The sequence below is a fragment of the Tinamus guttatus genome, unplaced genomic scaffold (assembly GCF_059628265.1).
Source record: "Tinamus guttatus ecotype Peru unplaced genomic scaffold, ASM5962826v1 Tinamus_guttatus_pri_ptg000549l, whole genome shotgun sequence".
NCBI classification, from domain to species: domain Eukaryota; kingdom Metazoa; phylum Chordata; class Aves; order Tinamiformes; family Tinamidae; genus Tinamus; species Tinamus guttatus.
The window spans coordinates 1-19,742 of NW_028289083.1; the positions used below are offsets into that span (position 1 = coordinate 1).

The 19,742-nt window shown below is 34.9% G+C and overlaps 1 protein-coding gene across 1 annotated transcript in view; it reads left to right on the forward strand.

The window, feature by feature from the left end:
* Nucleotides 1–1,418: 1,418 nt before the first annotated feature.
* NIPBL (NIPBL cohesin loading factor) overlaps nucleotides 1,419–19,742 on the forward strand; it is an 82,201-nt gene continuing 63,877 nt past the window's right edge. Inside the window, exons 1-7 of the mRNA XM_088534390.1 lie at nucleotides 1,419–1,562; nucleotides 2,691–2,856; nucleotides 4,070–4,200; nucleotides 8,249–8,348; nucleotides 9,480–9,631; nucleotides 10,591–10,751; nucleotides 14,119–14,212. Coding sequence (XP_088390516.1) covers nucleotides 1,499–1,562; nucleotides 2,691–2,856; nucleotides 4,070–4,200; nucleotides 8,249–8,348; nucleotides 9,480–9,631; nucleotides 10,591–10,751; nucleotides 14,119–14,212 — 868 coding nt within the window. The 5' untranslated portion in view covers nucleotides 1,419–1,498. The remainder of the gene's footprint in view (nucleotides 1,563–2,690; nucleotides 2,857–4,069; nucleotides 4,201–8,248; nucleotides 8,349–9,479; nucleotides 9,632–10,590; nucleotides 10,752–14,118; nucleotides 14,213–19,742) is intronic.

Genomic DNA, 19,742 nt, shown 5'->3' on the forward strand with positions numbered 1-19,742 from the left:
AGGATTGTTTATTTTTGGACCTGAGAAACACTGAAATTCTGTGTATATTGGTGACTGTTTCAGGTATAGCTCCTCAAGCAGTGTTTGAGACTGCTCGAGGTGTTTGAAGGTTGCTTTTCCTCCTGGATAAAGGAAACCACATGGTATCTCTATCTGCAGCCGTTCCCTTAACTAAATTGCAGCACCTGCAGCATGCTATATTTTTAATAAACAAATAGAATATAGCGGTAAGACTGAAACTCTGGCAGGTGCAGCAAAGGAAGTCAGCTCTGTCAGTTCTGTTCAACCTCCACAGGGGGTGGATTTTTCAAAGATTGCAGTTGTGCTTAGATAGGGAAATGTCAAAAAGTTAAAATTTTCATGAACTTCTGAAATTAGGTGGTGGGAAAAAAAGGCCTATTCAATTTCCTTTTCTAGCTTGAATCCCTACAAGCTTATTGGCAGAAATTTCCTATGTATTTCCTTATGATTTTATTTTGCATAAGTAGATGATTCTCATAGGAAGTGACAGTGATCCAGTGATCTTTTGGTTTGTACGTGTTCTGTTCACAGAAATGCTGGTTAGTAAAGTAAGTATAAACAAGTTATGATTTTCAGCGTCTTTGGTAGACAACATAAATGCTCACAGAAAATCTCTTTTACTGTTCCCAAACTATTAAAATAGCTGTCTGTCTAAATTAGGTAGAAGTATATGAAGTATGTTTTGTATGCCTTCAAGCTCAGATTTTGTCCATCATTAGAGTAACTATACTGGATTTTTATAGTTTGGGAAACTGCAGTTGAAATTACTACAGTTAATGAAAAGTGAGTGGGCAAATAGTTTTCAATAGTTGTGTATAAGTCTCACTGTTTTACAGGAAATATATAAGCTAGTCCAGTGGTGACTAAACCTCTTCTTTTTGTGGTGATTCATTGAAGTTGTTTTACCAGATTGTGTTTAATGTTAATGAGAGATTCTCAGGTTAATTTTGGAAGAAACACCTTTTTTAAAATATACTAAGGCTCTGTATTTATCGCTTTGTCTTTTCCTTGGGTAGTGGGTTCCCTATTAGCCCTTTTAGATTTGCTACCTCTTCTTTGTATGAAAAATACCGCTTTCTTCAAAATTGGAAAGTGAGTATACCAGATCAATAAAGCTTACCCTGATTGTGGAGAAAGTGCTGCCTTGCTGGAGCACGAACCAAGAAGATTTTTGTTACCCATCATCTTGCATCTTTTATTGATCTGCTGTGATACTAGGCACTGATATATTGATTACTTAATGCTGTTTGAATATGTAAGTGTTAGATTATTCTACCTATTCCTGAAAAAATTACCTTAGTACGTGGTGAAAGTTATGGTCTGCATTTCATTTTTGGTGTTGAACTTAAAGTTATCATCGTAACTGAGAGTTGTTTTTCTGTGTGTTTTTTTTCTAGTGCTTGGGAGATGGGAAGTAATGATAGCTGGCACCTAAACTAAACTATCTGTGTAGGCACTACCACCGCAGAACTTCAGGATGAATGGGGATATGCCTCATGTTCCCATCACTACTCTTGCAGGGATTGCTAGTCTTACAGATCGTAAGTGCTCTTTCTTTTTTCCCTGCTCTTTGCTATACTGTTTTCTACATTTTGTATAAATATCTGTGTTTTCAAATATTAAAAATATTTTTATTTTAGAGGTTGCTTCTTAAAGCAAATCTGCTCAAAATTAGATGTGGTGATAAAAATGTAAATTCTGCCATTGCTTGAATTTTTATAAAGTGTTCCAAGCAAACTACGCTAATCATAACCTGAAATGAAATCTAGGGGGGAGAAAAAGGATTAAGTAAGCGGGAATTTATTCTTTTTATCTTTTTTTTTTACATATCTTTTAATAACACATCTGAGTATTTCACAAATGAGAAAACATAGAAATGATTTAAAAATGTATCTTTAAAGCATACATCTCATCTTCACTAAAGAGAGAGATTAGATGGACATTCAGCCAAAAAGAATAGGCCGAAGATGCTTGAAGCCTGTTTCATTAGCTCAGGATATAAATCAAGATACAAAAAAAAAGTACCTCTAGTTAACAGGAATGAGTGTAAAGAAGGGCTAGTAGAGTGGGGATAAGAAGTTCATGAAGTTTTTCTGGGCTCTTCAGCCCAGACAAAATGCAAGGAAAAGAAAGGAGCTATTTATATTAAAGGATGATATTGGCGCAAAAAAATGATTGTAATCTTACCCAAAATAAACTTATGGTGGGAACTTGTAGGAGAATTACTGTAGTGAGGTTTAAGAACAACCATTCCAATAAGGGAAGCAAAGACAAAGATGCATCTTGCTTAGGAAGTGTGGGAAAGAGTTTATAGCTCAGTTTTCTTTCGTAGTGAATAAGTGGACTCCATGACCAAGATGGTGCTTCTAAGCTCATTTTTATTATTGTATTGTTGAAATTTGGATAGAGGTTCCAAGCGACACTGCAGAGATACCTAACAACTGAATTTAATTGTCTATAGAAAAAAAAAAAAAAAAAAAAATTATGTCTCTATAGTTTGAGGACTTGTCTACATTATTTTTTTTTCAAAACACTGGGTCCACAGGGTGTGTATGTGATACAAAAACATCCCTACAATTCAAATGTAGTTGTTAGGTTTTCTTAATCATCTTTTGTATGTTTGTGTTCAGTAAAATGATTCTGAACCTCTTTCCATCTTCTGGTAACAGTTTTGAACCAGCTGCCTCTTCCATCACCTTTACCTGCTACAACAACAAAAAGCCTGCTCTTCAATGGACGGATAGCAGAGGAGGTGAACTGCCTTCTGGCTTGCAGGGATGAAAATCTGGTCTCTCAACTTGTACACAGTCTCAATCAGGTGTCAACAGACCACATGTATGTATTTTGAACTTCAGCTTCTGTATCAGAAACAGCCTTTTTGTTCCTTGAGAAGGATTTTGATTAAAATCTGAAAATAAGAACACTTTTTTTTTTTTTTTTTTTCTGGTTAGGTTTGTTTAGCAGAGTACCACTGTATAGAAGTTAATTATTTCTGTAAATCATAGTGTTATTAAATGTCTTGCAGCCTATGTATAACTGTTTTTACTTTGGTTTTGTATTTAGGTTTTTTAATTTGTTTGAGTGGATTTATTTTTTTACTTTTAAATATCTGCTGCTTTTTACCTGCCTGTTAGTTGTGAGGACATACTTAAATTTTTGTTTGTGCAATAATCACTTGTGTTCCAGTTTGGTTAATAGTGCATATGAACAAATAGAGAGATAGAGAGTTATATGCCTAAGTTGCACAAAGAACTTTTTTTTTGAGACTGCTGGCAATTCTTGTTAGATCTTGAGCGTAAATATTTTAAGAATTGAAATAGCAAGTGTGCTAGTATATCCTCTGTCTTTTAAATATGTATCTTATTTTTCCTTTTGTCCGTGCAGTTCATTAAATTGGTTTGTCTTGACAGCTCATTTTCTACATTTCCCAATCAGTTGTTTTGATTAAACTGAATTCATTTCTAAAAGTTGTCAGAACAAATAATAAAAGAAAATAGAGGCATTTAAAGAAAATTTATGACTTTTTTTGTTGCTCAGAAGGAATCCTATGAATCACAGACGTGGTAGTTTCTGTTTTAGAAAACAGTATATGCAAAGTGTTGACTGCAACATGAGTGCAATAAATTAATGCAGATCTTATTTCTTAATTTCATTCCTGCCATAGAATTTTCTCAGATGCTATGCCAAAATGTTTTTCTTTAGTGGAGAAGATCAAGATGCAGAAGCAGGCATAAGAAACTTTGTAATGTCAGGAAGTGACAACCATGTATATGTGTATATAAGGCTTATTAACAGAAAATAATTTTGAAGACTAGCAGAAATACCTCTTCTTCCAGGACTTAATTAAAGGCCAGGGGAAATGAAATTAAAATAGAGGCAGAGAGCAGTCCTTTGCAGACTTGTGTTTCCCTTTCCCTTTCCCTTTCCCTTTCCCTTTCCCTTTCCTTTTAATAGTGAATAGCGTTTTATTTTGTTTTGCTTTTTACTTGACCTGTAGATTCTTATAGCTAGAAAATGCATTTGTTTTTGTTTACTTCCACAATTCCAGAGAACTGAAAGATAACCTTGGCAGTGATGATCCAGAGGGAGATATACCAGTCCTGCTGCAGGCTATTCTGGCAAGGAATCCAAATGTTTTCAGGGAGAAAAGCATGCAAAACAGATATGGAGTACAAAGCGGTAAGAATGCATTTTCTTTTTTAATGATTGCATTTAATGTTGTTCTTTAAGTTTAGGGGACTAAACCTAACCAGAAATATATATGGAACAGATATGTGGTGATTATGACTTAGCTTGCATTTTTTAATAAAATCAAGCCATCTATCTTAATGTCTTCTAGGAGTGATTTTGTTAGAGTAAGTATGGAAATGAACTCCACTGGGTATTTTGTAAATATAATGTTTATTATTGCCAAGAATGCTATTTTGTAGGAGAAGGATTGGCTGAATTTCATTTTTCAGTCACTTTATTTGAATTTATTTATGGGTAGATTTCCATATTTGTCTTAATAAACACTCGTAGGTTGAAAAAGTACGACTTGATCTTACAGAAAATCATTGCACTTGTACTGTCTTGTAGTAGAGGTCATTCTTAATAGCATTGGAACAAGGAATCAGGCTGAATGTGCTATGCTCAACAGCTCCTCCCTGCCATTGCTTTTCTCAGCAGCTTGTGAAGCCCTACAGAAGTTAATGTTTCTTCAGCTAATTCTGTTTTTAGGTGTAGTTGTTTTTTTTTGCTGGAGTGAGTAAAAGGCCATGTGATACTTGAATAGAACTTGTTTAGGACAGAGCACGTACTGTTCCTCTGCAGGGTGCAGATGTTTTCTTGGATGAAGATTTTCAGGGCATTGGTAAATACTTAGAACATTATTGATCTGCTTTGAAGCGTTGGATTCTGTGTTTGATTAATTTGATGCTGAGCAGTGATAAAATAGTATTTTCCCAGCTGTGGGAAAAGTTGTGACTGTGTTGCCATTTTGCATGGAGGTCCCACAAAGAAAATGAGACGGGAGTTGGGGTTTTCCAGCAGTTGGGTGGAATGAAATAGCTTGGGCCAATGCAGAGGAGAGAGATTTGTTTTCTGGATTTTATTGGGGGGGAAAGGCTTTTGTAGCCTGATTCAATAGTTAAGAATAATTCCTGATGAAATATGAGTGACTATATTTTTAGCAAATGTGCTTCAGAAGGAAGATATTAGTAAAGAGTTATATGTGATATTTCAATATGAAACTTTTAAGAGTGATGCTGCAATAACAAAGAGTTTTAGAGAACCCAAAGAGATCACACTTAAAACTTTCTTGAATGTTCAGTATAGGCTGTTTTCTATTTTCAGCCTGTCTGAATAGACCGAATCACATCATGCAGCATCTGGCCTGACTTTGTATAAAGGGCAACACATCAATTTTGTCTTAGACCTTTTTCATCAGATGACAGGGGAAGTTCTGAATGTCGATTTGTAGCTACATCTGTCTTGATTCTTGGAACGCATGAGTGACTTGGATTTTTAAAAATTCAAGTTATCTAAATTAAGGTTTTAGACAGTTTTAGTTTTCAAAATAGCTTGTTCCCTCTTCCAGCTCAACACTTTGTCCCTTTCTTTCAGGAGATTTGTTTAGAAAGAAAAGCTAGATAATGTGTTGTGATAGGTTAGCGTTCATAAAATGTGGTACGGAAAGGACCTAAAATTCACTCGAAAGTCTCTGACAACTTGTACATTTTCCTGGATTAAAGAATATATCTTTCTGTGGATGTGAATTACTTAGATTATTTTTTCCATTTTTACAGAGTACAAGTGCATGTGTGCCTGTAAATGGGGAAAAACATTTCAGACATGCACTTTCAGAAAAAGTATCTATTTAATCAAAAGAATTACCTGTTCTGCTGTCTCGACTTCAACAGGTGTGAAACCGAAGTAAAGTTTAACCGTACAAGGTGCTATCTGCAATCTTGAGCTGTGTTTTTACACAGTACCTGTTTTTTACATTTATTAGGAATGCTAAAAGAGAATTAATATATTGCTTTTCTTCACCGCCCCCCCCCCCAAAAAAAAAACAAGAAATCATAGTCAAGATCTATTAGGGAAAAGTATTTTTGGAATGTTGTTACTGGGATGATGTTTTCTTCAAACTTAACATTGCCATCATTCAGAATTAAAGTTGCAGTTAAAATTCTTGAATATCTAAAGTATAGATATGTACAGCGAATTTGTAAATCTGTGCTGTTGTGATATGGCAACCATGTAAAAATATACAAATAAAATATTTTAATATTCATAGCCACAGTCAAGCTGTGACTAAATTTTGGGGGCATATTTTTCTCCTTTGTCGTTTCATGGCGGACTTGTTCTCTGTCTGGAAACTCTGGAGAGACTTTTGAAGTTATCTAGATTGCCAAAAAAAAAAAAAAAAAGGCAAAGAAAAAAGACAAGAAAATTAGCTGTACCCAAGTTAAGTTTTTTTTTTTTTTTTTTTTGAATTACATAATCAAGCGGATTTTCTGTCCTTCTTAAACCAAACAGGTACTGCATGCATGTTTTGAGGAGTGCTGTAAATGGGGAAAACCGAGGTAGATAAAAGTGTCTTTGATGTGTACCCAATGTGCAAGCACTGCTTTAAGTCTGAAATGAAACTCTGTCTTAACAGGACCTATGTAGCTTTAATATGAGCATGTTTTGTTATCTTTCTGTACATGAATTTTAAGGATTAGTAGTTTGACTAAAATTCCAGCTGGCAAATATGTTATACCCTGGTGGGAATATCCCCAAGATGTGTAGTATAGTATGCAAGTGTAGTGTTTGTACCTGCCAAATGGAGTTCCTCCTGCCTGGCCTCTGCGCAAGGCATTCAGTGTCTGTTTAAGCAAACCTTGCAGGAGGGAGAATCCCTCTGCTCTTACTCAAAAGCAATGAAAGAACCTCTGTATTGGAGTGTAGAAGTACAGATTTCTTCATAACCAGAGACCTTTGCTCCTGTTCTCAGCTTTTGGGTGGGATAATGTGCCGGGAATGAGGTCCTTCACACCTCCCTTGTTCCCAGGGATTAGCCCAGCTCTCCTCCACTCGGAAAAGAGGAAAGAGGGTGAGAGGGAGGGTTTCTGAAACACTATTTGCTTGTGTAAATGTTGTAGTCTTTGAAATGGGCAGTAGTAATTGAAGGACTGGCTCCCAAACACTCTGAATTGTGGGCTGCTCTCGGCCTTCTCTCAAACTTCTGGTATAAAATATTTTTGACAGTGATGTGGTTTTAGACATGGATGTGGATCACTCAGTATGACTTCCTGAGCCTAAAGGTTTGCAGCTAAAGCCTGACACTGTTTTAGGCACCTGTTATTAAAATCACCCAGTTAAAAGTTTTTCAAGTTTCTGTGCACCAGCACCATTTAAGCTTTTATTGCTGCCTCGTTGTTAAGAGATTTTTTTTATACTGGTATCTAAAAGAAAGAAGATTCTTTAAAATTATCCGTAATGAAGATGTGAGTTAGTTTCAAGTGGTTATGTACTTAAATGTAGTGTGGTTTCAGAAACTCCAAATCATGGCTGTGAATGTAGTCTATGGATGGAATATTGATTCAGCTTTGCAACTTCAAATATTCTGGCAGCTTCTAAAGTAGGACTGCTTACTAGCAGAGGTGGAATTGGAAGATGTTTGTCCCTGTATGGGAGGGATTGCTAAGGGATGGCAGGATCCATGAGAGCATCTTGCACCTCTCTGAGATCACTGTTGAGAGAGGGTTTTCTTGCCTGAATTGCTGTGATGTTCTTAAATCTTTTACTTAATGGTATTATATGCTATGCATTATGTATATTATGTACCTCTTGGTATGATGAGTATTGCATGCACTGCTGTACACACCACTCTGGGTATACATCCAGCATATATGTCCTGCTATAGAATCTTTGTTTTTACAAACAGGTTTTGGATTGGAACATTAAGGAACAAAGGAAGGAGTTACAGTTACTCTTGAAATTTACAGCAAATTATCACCTCTTTAGGGAACATAATGTGGTTTTTTTTTTTTCATTGTATATTTGTTTATGAATATATCATAGTGTAAAATGGGCATCTTGCATGGGATGGATTTTTTTAAAGGTTTTCTAAGAGTTGTTGGAAGAAAATGTTGATATGTGTGTAAATTTAATAATTACTTCAAATGCAATCATTTATGAAAGACTTTATAGATTGAAAAGGGAGTGCATATGAAGTCATAGTGCTCTCTCCTCTTACCAGGGATAATGATGTCGCAGTTCAACCTCTCTCAGAATTCCATGCGTGGGAGTCCTGCATCTTCCAGTTACCAACAAACCACTATCTCACACAGCCCTTCCAGGTAACACCGGGATTTAAGTGGGGTTGGTGGGAAGGGATGTGAATTGCAAATTCAACCATGACCACCAATTTTGGTTTGCTTCCTTTTCAACTTTCTAGTTCATTTCCAACCTCTGAGTGTCAGACAGTACCTATAAAATGGGCATTTGCTAATAAGAGCTGTTCGGGTGTGCTGGGGTAAAGGAAAGAGCTTTGCCTGCAGTTCCAGCTTAGCTATGGATCTGTAACAGAGTCCATCTGCAGTTACTAGATAAAATTGTTAAAATAAACTATTTTATTTCACATTTCACTTAATGCAATTATTCTGCCAAATGCAATGGTTTAGATCGCTCTGTCTTTATTTTTGCCGTTTTATCTAAAAATGGTAGTGAAGAAAGTTCCATAGTTTTTGATTATTACATGACAAACCTAATTATTGCTTATTACATTACATTCTCAAAAATCTTTGGAAAATCCTTGTATTAAATGCATCTTTTTTTTTTTAAACAACTTCTAGCATACTGCCTATTTATTTTTAAAAGCTTATACAAGAAAGAATGCAAGTTGTAGACTACACAGATTGTTGTCAGAACCAGTTTTATTTTTATGTCTTCCCATCTCTTGCATCCATCCCTTGGCCAACAGTAGAAATGTATTCAGCAGACTGGGTCAAATTCTGCCTGCCTATCACCTTCTTATGTCTTGGCAGAATAGTTCTGTTAAATTCTTTGAAAGTTCTTTGAAAACTTACTGTAATATTTGCAGTTTAAATAGCTGACTCATTTTTAACGCTAGCAGGCAGGTCATATAAGCTTTTAATAAGCTGCGAATGTCTTTGGAAATCGCATATTTGAGTAAATGTTTATAACTGCTGCTAGTGTTTCCTTATATCAGTGCAGGTCTGTTGAATGTTTTCTGTTCTCTCCTTTACCTTGACTAATGCAGCATTTGGAGTGTAGCTCTTCAGTAATAATGGACTTTGGGATGGTATAGATAATTAACGAGAAATGTTGCTTTTGAAGGGGTTTTCCAGTTACCTTGGAATACTTCACCTCTTCCAAAAGTTACAATGTTCCGAAGGTTTGGTGTTTCAAAAGGAATAATAAATGTATCTTCCAACTTTTGAAAATGTTTTCTTTTGATTTATCTTTAGCCGGTTTGTGCCACCACAGACAAGCTCTGGCAACAGATTTTTGGCACAACAGAACAGTCCAGTGCCTAGTCCATATGCTCCTCAAAGCCCCGCAGGATACATGCCATATTCACATCCTCCCAGTTACACGCCACATCCTCAGATGCAGCAAGGTAGGTCTGCGCTATATTTTTGTTTATTTTCTTCCTCCTGTCACATGCAACTTTATCTTAATGTGCCTATTTCACAGCTCTTTAGTTTCCGTGGAGGAACCATATGCTTAATGCAAAATATTGAGGTGCTAGAACTTTTTGGCATGTTTAAATTTTGCTTACCTGACTGTACTGATTTAAAAAAGAGGGAGAAGATTGCTATTGCTCTTCTCTTTACACTTGTTTCCTATAGTTACATATAACAAGAAAAGCAAAGCAAACTATGGCTGTCACTTAACTTATTTTCACTCATGTAAGTGACAGGTCTGCTGCCAGCTCATTTAGATTTACACAGCCTTTGTAGTGTAGACTAGACCAGTTCTAAATTGGCAAGAAATAGACTCTAAGCATGTAGTAACTGCCAAAGATGACCTTCAGAATGAATAGATTTCTTCTTCTTTTTTGAAACAATTTTGAACAACATGAACATTGTTAAAGTATCTAGGAACTCTAGGCATATTCCTTTGTTAGGTAAAACTCACTGGATTCTTCTAAATCATCTGTTCTTAAAGCTTAGCAGTGTTCTCAGAAAAAAGTATGTTCTGTATTTGATCTTATGTTTCATATGCATATCTCAAAAGTTTCATGTATCAAGATAAGTCAGTGCAATTTATCTTGAAGAAAAAAAATTCTAGAACCTGTAAAAATGTGATAAAGACTGTAATTACAGTATCTGAGGAGAGAAGCTTTGTTAACCTATATGTGGAATTCAGATTTTAAAAGTTAAAGCCTTAGCTGGTTTAATTCAAGGTATTTGTGCTAAGAAAAATTAGTTGAGGAATGTGGGTACTTGCTCAGATTCTCCATCTCTTGCAGCCATCTCATTAATATCTGCTATTAAGTTGTTTTCTATAAGACCTTTTGAAGTTAGAGTATGCATGTGTGTATTAGTATAATTATTCACATTTTTCTTATTTCAGCTTCAGTATCCAGTCCCATTGTCTCAGGTGGGATGAGAAACCTCCATGAAAATAAAGTTTCAAGTCAGTTGTCTGGCAATTCAGCTAATCATCATGCTGATAATTCTAGACATGGCTCAAATGAAGACTACCTACAGATGGTGCACAGACTAAGCAGTGATGTATGTTGCCTAAATTGGTTTATTATGATAAAGCAAATATGTGTTTAGCTATCTGAAAACTCAGATATTTTAGTAAGTTGCTCATCGTGCCTAAGAATACTGGAAGTATATATCATTTTTGCACATGTACACTAAAGCATTTAACCTTAGCATGTAAAATTTTTTCCTACACAGGAGGAAAACGCAGTTTTTCCTTCCTGTCTTTTTCTTTCCTTTGCAACCATTTATAACATCAGTTCTAATTATATAGAGTGAAAATCTCACTACTATGTTTATTTTGAGATGCAAACTATTATTGCAAGTAAACAAAAATAATTATTTAGTACTGCTATATTTATCATAGTAATATGTTGATGTGAACAATACTCAAATCTAAATGAGTAATAGTTAACTTATCTCACTGAAAGTCTTTGCAATTTTCATTTGGACTTCAAATACCGGAATAGTCTGTTGGATAGTGATTTGGTCTTGTTAAAGGCAAAAACTCCTATGGGCCTTTCTTCTTCCTGTTCTATTAAGTGCTTTGTGGCCTTGTTTCTTCCAAAGAGATTGCTCCGTGTATCATTAATTTCAGTTAACATGGGAGAAATTCTTACTGAACTCCAGAGTGCTAATTTCTAAAGGAAAAAATGATGTTCCAAACTTCTCCAAAATTATTTCCTACACTAGTGATGATTTTTTTCTTCTTAATGAGTATCTCATCCTGTAGAAGCAGCGTGTTGAAATTCTTCCCAGCAAATCTCTTGACAGCTTTTAAGTGGAAAGCACTTGAGTTTCAGTTTTGTATTTGACTTTAGGCTCTTTGAACAGTGCGATCATAGTGATGCCTGCAACAATTTTTGATCAAAACTTGGTCCCTTTTCTTTTCATTCTTAAAGTGTTTTCTTTTAGCTTCCATGAGGTAACTCGATACAACAAAAGAGTTGCAATCAACAATTATGCTTATTAAGAATAGCTTCCTTAAGCCCCTTGCCAGTGTTAATACACTGATCTAAGAGTGTCATCAGCTTCATTAATCTTGTTTTTAATTAGTCTATGTCTTGTAAAAAAGGTTAGTTAAGCATAGTGTTTTAAATGAATAGGTTTTATAATGAAGGAATCTTTTAATACAAAATTATCATCTGTTTCTCTCGGTCTCTGCTTTGCTGATGAAAATCCTTGTAAATAGGAAACTGCTCTTGGCATTAAATGTACAAAAAGAATGGACATGGTTTTTGTTAAGATTTTTTGAGAATTTTGGAGAATTTTGATATTACGAAAATGTACTTAATTGTTTAGAGAGGAAATATTTATTAAAAAAAAAAGAGTCCATCACTAATTTGGTGATTCAAACCATGCAGCAGCTTCCTGGTTCATGAGCATTTATAAATGAAACTCACTTAGAGCTGACAGATTATGAAAACCCAAAACATACTGTCATTGCTCTGTGTAATAGAGAAATATAAGATAAACAAGTAGCAGAATATGTATTTGATCCATTTTGTATTTAAATTTTCAAATATATGAATTAGGGAAGTAGAACATAATAAACTTAACGTGCATTAGGAGCAGGTGTCTAATAAACATAAGTAAAGCAAACATTTAGAAAAAAATTACTTGTCTTTTTTTGAGATGCTCAAGAGTTTTATCCCTCTATGCATTTTCACATTTCACAATTTCTTAGTGGGCCTATTTATGTAAATGTATTTTATCATAATTGTTCATTTTGCATCTGAGTTTTGTTATCATGCAGAAAATGGTTTCAAGGATTTGGATTAATTCAAGTTTTGCATCTACATAGGAACAATAATCAATTACTCGTAATGCTGCACGTGTATCAGAAGCAGTGTAGCGTTTGATACAGATGCAGTTATAGATGAGGTTTGTTAAGTCATAACATTTACTTTATTTGTTCTGTAATACTCTTCTCAGTCTTAGGGTTTTACTGCTTTAAAAAAAAAGTTGTCAAAGTTGTGAATAGTTACAGGATATTGTTTATTTGCAACGTAAGATTTTTATAGAATCAGCATATGTGCTTGAAGGAACATTCCACATACCCTCAACTTAAGGACTTCTCTTATTTTGAAAGACATATGAGTGCCTTCCCCACTTTGTTTTAACTTGCATGTCAGCATTTGATTCAGCCCTGAACTAAGGAGACAGTAAATTTCTCTGAAGTGGCAGCTGCAGTAGGGATGTCATGTGTGCAGCACAGGTTGGGCTGCCCTGTTGAAAGGTAGTGCCTCTGCCCTTGTCCCTGACAGCCGTGGCTGTAGTACCTTTCCCATCATAAGAAAGCATCTGTGCTAAAAAATTGCTAAGCTGAATTTTCTCAGTGTTTGGGATTTTGCGTATGAGTGGAGGGCTTCTTCAAAGATAAAGCAGGCTGCAGCTTCCTCGAAACACTAGTTTGGCTTTCTCACTTATACCCTGATACTGACTTCTCATAGAAGCACGTAGAAACCTAAGCTTCTCTTCAAGAATATCTTCTGCAGGATTCACTTGAAGTTGGCCAAAAAGATTCAAAACAAAGAATTGGGGCATAGGCAAACATTCAGGCTAAAAAATAAGGTAGCAGAAAATGTTAAAATGTTATGAGAATGATCTGTATGTGCACATAGCTCAGTAAAAGGCACATCGGAATACAAGGTAGTGTAATAATCAAGATTCAGAATTAAGTAGGAAGTAAATAATTCAAACTTCTTTGGAGACTTCCTGTAATTTAAACATCATTGGTGTAACTTTAATCTTTGGAAGGATAGACTTTTTGTGATTTGTCGATACTTACTGAAATTGTCTTTTCATAAATATTAATAGTTATTTTGTGCTTTTCGAAAACATTCATTTTAACCTATACACTATATAAAAAGAAAAAAAAAGCCAAAAATGGGAAATAGTGTTTTAGAAGACTTAAAACTATTAAGTCCCCTGACTGTAATTGAATTTACTCTTGACCAGCAGAGGGCTCTATTAAAGCAATAAAAAAACATGCTGAGCTTTAAAGGGAAATTGAAGAGTGGTTTACGTAGATCATTTTAGGGTATTGTGGAAAAACAAATGTCACAATTGCATTCTTAGAGGTTGAGCATGACTCTCCTTACATTGTAGTCAGTATTCTGTTATGAAGAAGGTGGTCTTTGAAGCAGATTGTCTTATGCAAAACTGAAAAAAAAGAAAAAAAAATTGTTTGCTGTGTTGGGGCAAGCATATTAATTTACATACAGTATTAAAATTACAGCTATAGATTTTATAAATGTTTTTATAATTTTTTTTAATTATTGCTATTACTATTTTTGTTCTGTTCCATCTTCTCGATTTGTGTCCTAGTTGCAGGCTCATTTATAAGTATTCCTGTTCATAATACTAATTTTTATTTTTGTTGTTTTAGGACGGTGATCCTTCCATAAGGAATGCTGCATCCTTTTCCTTGAGGTCACCGCAGTCAGTGTGCTCTCCAGCTGGAAGTGATGGAACCCCTAAAGGTAGTCTAGCACTTGTATATACCAATGCATTTTTCCCAGCTATAAAAGACAGATTGTTTAAAGAGCTTTTTATTTAGTTTTATTGACTATATTCCAAATCATATCTTCTGTATCCTTATAGGTCTTGAGTATGTCCTAGTATGTCATCAGACATTCAGTTACAAAATTTTGAGCCCTGTTTCAGAAGCTTTTGAATGTCCAAAACTGACTAGTGATGCTTCAAAGCTCAAATTCATGGAGGACAGAAGGATTGTAAATCCTTTCCCATATTAGAACTAAATTTTACTCTAAAAACAGTTTCAGTTGCTCTGCATAATAAATAGTTTAAAGGCAGCATTACGAGTACTGAATGCTTAACCAACTCAAAAGTGTTTGACATGGAACGCTTGGCTTGACTGTAATCATGAAATTTCAAGCGCATGAAATTAAAATGAATTCAGTGAGTACAATATATATCTAGTATAACAAAGCCTAAAAACCTTAGCTGGAGAGAAGGAATAGGGTACACTATCAGACAGGTAATAAAGGAACAGAAAAATCTGCTCAAAATAATTCTTTAGTATAAAGTCTAGAATGCACGCTGCTATTTATATTATTATAATATTATTCCTATAATATTATTCCTAAAAAACAATGAATGCGGTGCATGAGATATAGAAAAACAGAGGTTTTGAAATATTTTTGGTAATTTTGGATTTCAGTACTTATGCACTAACACAGCAATATATATATTTTTAAAGTGCAACAGTACTTTTTTCTGTCTAGCACTGAAATAAAATTAAGTGTTTTTGGATGGTCAGTTTAGGTGGAGAGGGAGAGCCAGAAAGGGGCAAAATCACCTGCAAAGCAGGTGAGGGCACTGGGCTTGTTTGGCCTGGAGAAGGCTTTGCAGCAGGACCTCAGAGCAGCATGTCCTACCTATGGGAAGGTTATCAAGAAAACAGTCAGACTCTCTCTTCACAGCGGTTTATAGAGGGAGGGCAAGGGACAACAGACAGAAATTGAACCAAAACGTGTTCTGGCTAGTTATAGGGAAAAGTTCAATATTAGGACAGCTGAGCATTAGAAGGGGTTGCTCAGAGAATCCGAGTAGTCTTCATGCTTGGAGGCTTTCAAGTCCAGAATGAATAAAACTCTGCCTAGCCGTGCGTGGCCTCCTAGTTCATCAGGCTTTGAGCAGGAGTTTGAACTAGAGACTTCCTGAGGTCCCTTCCTAACTGATCATCAATGATCACGTGTTTGCTGACTGGTTGTTGTGGTTCATCTCCCGTAGCTACATATTGTGTTAAACAGTGAGGTTAGCTAACGTGAGAAGAAATTGTATGGCATGCCACCAACACAATATTTTAGGAGGTTTTTTTGGATTTGTGTAAATGGCAGACTTTTAGGACTTGTATAAATGGCAGAGATTGTGTGTCTTTTGTTTAACTCAGTGCATTGTCACAAAATCCCTGTTTACAGAGTTTGTCAGCTCAACAGTATTGTAAATTTATGCTACTTCCACTCAGATATGCTTACTGGTCAGAAGAAAAACTTATTTATTTCTTTGTTAAATTGCTGCTACTGGTTCTCCCAGAATCCATTTTGCAGGTATACATTTTAGGTGGCATTACAAAGGCTGAAAAGGTGCAAGAGGAGCTTTTTCATTTGTATAGTTGTATGTTAGAATGTTAGATCTACTCTTCTCGGGGTTGATAAAGCATAAAACTGATACCCTGTTACTACTGATGCTGGCATTTTGCCCTCTTAAAGTGGAGACCGATGAACCTCAATTGAGAGAACCAATTCTAGATGCTGTAAGAATCTTGACAGACATTCACTTCCTCTAATCTTAGTTTTTAGAATTGTATTCAAGTGTGCATAATTTTAATGTTACTTAGAATCTGTGATCCCTGAGAGTGAGTTTTTGGCCTGTGATTTGGAATGGAAGTGGTTGGTTGCACTGATAGATTTTCCCGTGATGAACAAAGAGCAAGTAGGAAGGCCAAGCGTTTTTGTTTTTATTGTTTTGCTGCTGCCATTAACCCATTAAAGCTTGGCTGGCAAGCCTGCAAACTTCAGTAAAGAAAATTACAACATATTTCATTGCTTGGAAAGTCATAAAGAATGGCAGTACACAGTTGTTCATGATTCCAGAAGAAGATCTCAGAAAGGCTATTTGTTTATTTTTTTAAGCTTTCTTACTTTATATAGAATTATGAGGCAGTTATGGAAGATACAAGTACAGTCTACATTTCTGTACTTTTAAATGGAAATAGCAAGAATTTCTGGACTTTCAATTGTGCAATACTTCAATTTTTCTAAGACTGAACAATAGCTGTCTGAAGGTCTGAATTGGAATGAGGAAAAAAGTTTGTTGTCAATTTGACAAAATATTTGAAAGAGATGAGAGAAGTTATATTTGCTCTTTTGATTGGTTGTTCACTTATTCAACATAGTAAAATTATTTTATTACTCCAGTAAATATACCAGAGCAGCTGAGGTTTTATGCAGAAGGTTCTCGACTAAGTTTTATATCACTTCTTTTTCATCTAGATTTTGTATTTTTACATGTGAAAACAGATTTGTGTCTGCATTGCTGCTATCATCTGCTACCAGTTCTGCTGTGATAGATAAATTCTAGGGAATTATCAAGGAGTATTTTCTTTCTGTCTTTCTGTTAATTTCATATATGATATTTTGTAGAATCAATTAGCCAAGATAGATTACTCATCGAAATGCTTTATTCATTTGCTCTGCTCTTTCTACTTTAGAATCTTAACAAAATGCTTTTTGAAGATAACTTCTGAAGATCTGTTGTATAAAGGGGAGCCTTCCACAGAGTTCTTTATCCAACACTTGCCAAAGTGAAGAGCTTATATACTACAGTTGTTTGCTTGCCAACACTTTCTTAAACATGTAGACAAACATCTTATTAAATTATGCCATTTTGCACTTTCTTCCAGAATTGAATTATTTTGCTTCCAGAAACTGTTAATCTTTCTCTCTCAGGAAATATTACAATGAGCCTTTCCAAAATTATTTGAGATAGTAATAATTTTTAAAATATGCAGATTTTCAGTAGAGGCTTATATCTTCCAAAATAGCATGGATACATGACTATATTCCAAATGACTTGGAAAGATTATTTTTATTTTCTTATGGATCTGTAGGATTTCTCCAGAGAGGTTCATGTACACATGGTCTCCAATGCATAGTGGCTGGCAAGGAGAACTAGGAATCTTCTCAAATCTTTATTAGGAACTTTGTATTCTCACAAATATTAGTTAAGAATAAATATCATCACTCCCCCTCTCTTTTGAAAGAAAGGTATGAGAAATTTATCCAGAGAAATTTTCTGATAGTGCCAAAATAAACATCCACCCTTGTTTCTTTCTTCAAGTCCTTACACAGGGATGCATTTGACTACAACAATACCAAGCTAGAGTGGCCACAGCTTAGTTTTTGATCAGGCATTTGAAACTGTGGAGAAAATAGTGAGATTCTTTCCTGAAATCTATTAAATGAGAGTATGAAAAGCAAACAAAATCTATTCAAGAAACTGCCAAATGTATTTTTTCTTTTCCCTCTAATTTGTTTATTTTGCTGTTTTTTTTTTTTCAAGATGAAATTCTAAATGAAATGATGATGTTCTCTCAAAACAAAATATAACATAGTCCATTCATTAAAATAAGTAATAATTCCTTTACATCTTTAGCATGGGAGATCTGCAGAGTAACATACAAACCTCTTAGAAGATGCAGCAGGAAAGGACTTGGTCATCTTCTCATCTTAGCATGGCTTATTCAACAACAGGATATTGTCATTCCCAATAACTTGTGTCTCAATTATTCTTAAAATGGCACTAATGTAGTTTTCTTATTGTTTCTGTGCAACTTGTCTCATTTCTTAGAGCTAGAAAGCTTTTTTTTTTTACCTTGACTGCTTTGCCTGAGTTATTTTTGTTGTAGTTAGGCTTGACATTTCTTGACTTATTTCTGATGGTCAAGAAAAAAACAGTTCACTTTTTCTTTTTTTTTCTTTTTTTTTTCCTTTTTCAATATAGTGATCTTTTACATATAAATGTACATGAATATAAATTACATATAAAAAAATCACTACCGTGTTTTTCTTCAATCCAATTCTCTGATCAGCATTGGTTCACATTTTTCTTGATGTTTTTGCTGCTGCTGTCTTACATACTTAAGTAGTTGGAAAATTACTTGTAGACATCTCTTTGTATAATAATTTTGTTAGGTGTGAAAATTTGGTTACTCTTGTGGCAATAGTAACATAGGTTCAGTTCACAAGCTGCTATAAACATAAGACTCTCTTTCTGTAGAACTTTTTTTTATCTTCTTGGTTGTTATAGTTGGTGTTTCTGAGGTAGATAGAAAGTTGGTACCTATTCTTACTGGTTTTATTTGTTTCAAATAGTCAAGATAATTGTAAATTTTGATTCTGTTCTTGAAAGCACTTGCAGGCCTCAAACATTTTACACCTAAACTTGATAACATCTTCAGATTAATAAAACTGCTCTCTTTCTTTTTGTTAGTTGAAAATACTTGATACTGTCAGGCTGGGAAGTTGCATTTGTGTATGTTCAGCCATTTTTATTATGATGCTCCTTGAGTATCTTTTGCTTCAATCTTATGTTTTGCTTAGATCAAATTTCCTCAGCTTAGTGATGAGATTTTTGTGGGAAATGATACAGAAAATCTTGATAAAGTCCAGGTATGCCACTCCATTCTCTTTAATCCACCAATCCAACTGTCTTGCCGGATGAAAATAGTTTTATTTGATGGTATTTGTTCTAAAAAATAAATAGTTCTTCAAGTATATGCTGAAAGCATACAGACTATTACATCAAATTCTCTGAGTACTTCTAGATTTCTCACAAGAGATTGTGTTTTCCCTTTTTGAGTCTACTGGAGGCACAACTTCTGAAGATTACTATTACCAGTTCTGAGCTTGGTTTAGCTAGAGGTCTAGAGTGAATTCCATTTCTGAGAAAACATTTGACTTACGTTGTTAAGTAAGTTACAATGTTAAGTAAGATCATAAAAAAAATTACGAGATTTTTCCATCTGTAATTGCAGTTTCTTTGAATCTTCAGTGGACCTGGTCTGTTTGCAAATGTTCAAGTTATAACATCCAGGGTCGCAGCTTTTTCAAAATGACAAATGTCAGTTCCAACACAATATGTATACTCTTGTCTTTTCTCCATCCCTTCAAGACCTTACTGACTACACACATATGCAGTCTTAACAATTCCTGTGTGGAACATATTCCTTAAAGCCTCTCTCCTTTAGAGATTGATGAGTAAAAACTCTGCAATGCAGTGTCCAGGTTTGAAGTACAGTGTCTTAGTACCCTCTTAAATAATATTCCTGGAGTCTCAAGGATGTATGAACTGAAAAATGTAACAGCACTTGAATGTTCCTGGTGTTTCTCTTCAGTGTGCTCTAAAACAGGTATTATCCACCAGTCCTTGTTCATTAGTAGTTTTTCTTTTGCCTTTGTGCATAAGAAACCATTCTTCTGGCAAAAG